Here is a 3,229-nt window from a genome sequence, read left to right as displayed (position 1 = left end):
ATGGATCCATCCTGCCTTGCATCAACGGTTCAGGATGGTGGTGGTGCAGTGGTGTGGGTATATTTTCCAGGCACACTTTGGGTCCATTAGTACCAATTGAGCATCATGTCAACACCACAACCTACCTGAGTATTGTTGCTGACCATGTCCATCCCTTTATGACCTCAGTGAACCCATCTTCTGATGGATACTTCCAGCAGGATAAGGCACCACCTCATAAAGAGTGAATCATCTCAGACTGGTTTCTTGAACACAACAATGAGTTCACTGAACTCGAATGGCCTCCATAGTGACCAGATCTCAATCCAGTAGAGAACCTTTGGGATGTGGTGGAACGGGAGATTCACATCCTGGATGTGCAGCTGACAAATCTGCAACAACTGTGTGATGCTATCATCTCAATATGAACCAGACTCTGAGGAATGTTTCCAGTACCTTGTTGGATCTCTGCCATGAAAGATGCTGAAGGCAAAAGGGGGTCCAACCATGACCCCCTTTTGTCATGGTTGGACCCCCATTGGAACGTTGGAACTATAACGCTCTGAGTGAATAGGTGTACCTAGGGGCAGTGCACCTTCCTAGGTACACCGCCCCAGGAAGGTGTACCTAATAAAGTGGCTGGTGAGTGGATATACATTTATTAGAAATTGCTTTGGGTTAATTTCAACTGCAATGGACACATAGTTGGAAAAGAGCAGGGAAAAGAGAGAAAAAAGTGGGGAAAAGGGAAAGAAGGAGAAGCCATCTGGATGAAAAAGAGAAACAAACAATTAAAAAAAAACATGAACCCTGTATGCGCTGGATTTTTACTTTAGAATGGCCAAGTCTCTGTTATTTCTCTGTCAATTTGATACAGTAGGGGTTTCCACACTAACCATATGTGTGTCCTCTGTCACTTTTATCAGCAGTTAAAACTGTTTAATCCGTTGTTAACATGTGGTAACCTGTTTTTCCGTGCCGCCTTTAAACACAACATGAGCGCTACGACGCTGGGTTTACACCTGTACGGCAGCGAAGGAGACCTGCTGCTGCTGGGCGGAGCTGCACAGGTGTGTTAGAATCATGGCAGCAAAACGCAAAGAACTTTTCACAGTTTCCCCCCCAAACTAACAGACTGTTTAGTGAAGCTGCTTGATGCAGGTAAAGTTAGCTAAAAGATGACTAGCTAGAAACAGTTTGGGAACCACTGATGTAAGGGAAATGACGTGAAAGAAGCACAAAGTTTCCAACCTAATAATAAAGAAACATTGATCTAAAAACATTTGTACTTTCAGTTCTACTCTGTTGTGGAAATAAACGCAAATCTTCTATGAAAACATAAAAAACTGCTGAAAAACTGCATTTATATTGTATCTTTGTTTAAAAACATTAATAGGTTCTTGATCAATTTAGCCAGCATTATTAAGGAGTAAGGAGATCAAGGTTTCAAGAGAGATGGAAAAAAGGAAAAGAGAATCCCAAAGACCTGCAGGAGAAACTGTTTAGTTTGATGAAGCCAAATATGACGATCCCCTCCTCAAAAACACATCGTTCAACCACACAGCTATTTGTAGGGGGTGGGGAGTAGAAAATGTTTTGAAACTGGGCGCAGGACAAAAAGTTTGGGAACTACTGGCATACAAGTATCTACTTCTTGCTTGTTGSTCCTTGGTCAGTGTTCATAGTTGAGCGTCAGGGCTTTGCCTCAATTGCTATGTTTAATGGTGCAGACAGTGGTGGTTTCTGACATGAGCAACATGGGTAAACACCCAGGGCGTTATCCTTTTAGGGATGGCACGAGACCACCGCAGACAAAACTCTTTGTTCTGCTTTGTACAGAGATGAAAGCAATGCAGAACAAAGAGTTTGTTAAATTTAATATTTGTTAAATTTATTAAGTATTTAATATCTATGTGTTCTTATGGGAACGTGGATCTTTCAGATCAATTTGAGAAGTAATTTTGATGATATTTTACATCTTATTGTGTCATGTAGCACGGGACGCTGGTCTTGGTCTTGACTCGGTCTCGACTTCCCTCGGTCTTGGTCTTGACTTGGTCTCGGACCCTAAAAGTCTTGGTCTTGTCTCGGTCTTGGGTTAGGTGGTCTTGAACACAACACTGGCGCCAGATGACCTGGCCTCCACAGTCACCGGACCTGAACCCAATCGAGATGGTTTGGGGTGAGCTGGACCGCAGAGTGAAACCAAAAGGGCCAACAAGCGCTAAGCATCTCTGGGAACTCCTTCAAGACTGTTGGAAGACCATTTCAGCTGACGACCTCTAGAAGCTCATCAACAGAATGCCAAGAGTGTGTAAAGCAGTAATCAAAGCAAAAGGTGGCTACTTTGAAGAACCTAGAATATGACATGTTTTCAGTTGTATCACACATTTTTGTTAAGTATATAATTCCACATGTGTTAATCCATAGTTTTGATGCCTTCAGTGTGAATCTACAATTTTCATAGTCATGAAAATGAAGAAAACTCTTTGAATGAAAAGGTGTGTCCAAACTTTTAGTCTGTACTGTATGGAGGCTTATAATTTTTGAGCCCTGACAGCAGATGTGTGGTCTATTAAAAACTAATCAAGGAAAAGCAACACACACAAAAAACAACCAAAAGTAAATTAAAAAAATTAATTCTGCATCACAATCAAAAGTTTAATCGGTAATTCCACCTCTGACTCCAAATGGGAAAGATAACAACCCTTTAGTTCAAAGTATGTTTTAACTGTCTTTTTAAAACAGCAAGTAATCTTCAGAAAGATGTAAACCATACCATCTCTATGCGTAGCATTTTCTTCTTTCTGTAGGCAGAGTTTAAACCTCATGAGGCTGCATGTGCCATCCTGTCCAGCAGCAATCACACCATCACCAACAGCCATGTTTATAGTGGCGCGTGTGTCCGTGTCATGAGAGTGAAGAAGACTGGAGCTGTACTGATTTTTTCCAACCATCTGCACATCCAGGAAATGCTGAAAGACAAGTTTGCTACTGATGAAATCACATTTGTATTCTGTCATTAGGTGTCTGTGCAAATTTGCGCCACAATTTAAAAAAGTTATATTAAAATGAATGAGAATTTCTTTACTAGAAATAAAACTAGAGATTAGTACTATTAAAATGTACAAATAAAACAGACTGAACTTATAGTGAACTTTCAGACATTTTCTTAAAGTATGTTGAGATGACCTGTTGTGAACTGGCACTATCCATTCATCCATCCATTTTCTTCCGCTTATCCGGGGTC

At 40.9% G+C, this 3,229-nt stretch overlaps 1 protein-coding gene across 2 annotated transcripts in view; it reads right to left on the bottom strand.

The window, feature by feature from the left end:
• preb (prolactin regulatory element binding) overlaps window positions 1–3,229 on the bottom strand; it is a 20,268-nt gene that overhangs the window by 6,860 nt on the left and 10,179 nt on the right. For both annotated transcript variants that reach the window (XM_008432800.1, XM_008432801.1), the window contains exon 3: window positions 2,759–2,954. In XM_008432800.1, the coding sequence (XP_008431022.1) occupies window positions 2,759–2,954 (196 nt within the window). The remainder of the gene's footprint in view (window positions 1–2,758; window positions 2,955–3,229) is intronic.

Source organism: Poecilia reticulata, linkage group LG16 (assembly GCF_000633615.1).
Source record: "Poecilia reticulata strain Guanapo linkage group LG16, Guppy_female_1.0+MT, whole genome shotgun sequence".
NCBI classification, from domain to species: Eukaryota; Metazoa; Chordata; class Actinopteri; order Cyprinodontiformes; family Poeciliidae; genus Poecilia; species Poecilia reticulata.
This window is presented reverse-complemented; position numbering and strand designations above follow the sequence as displayed.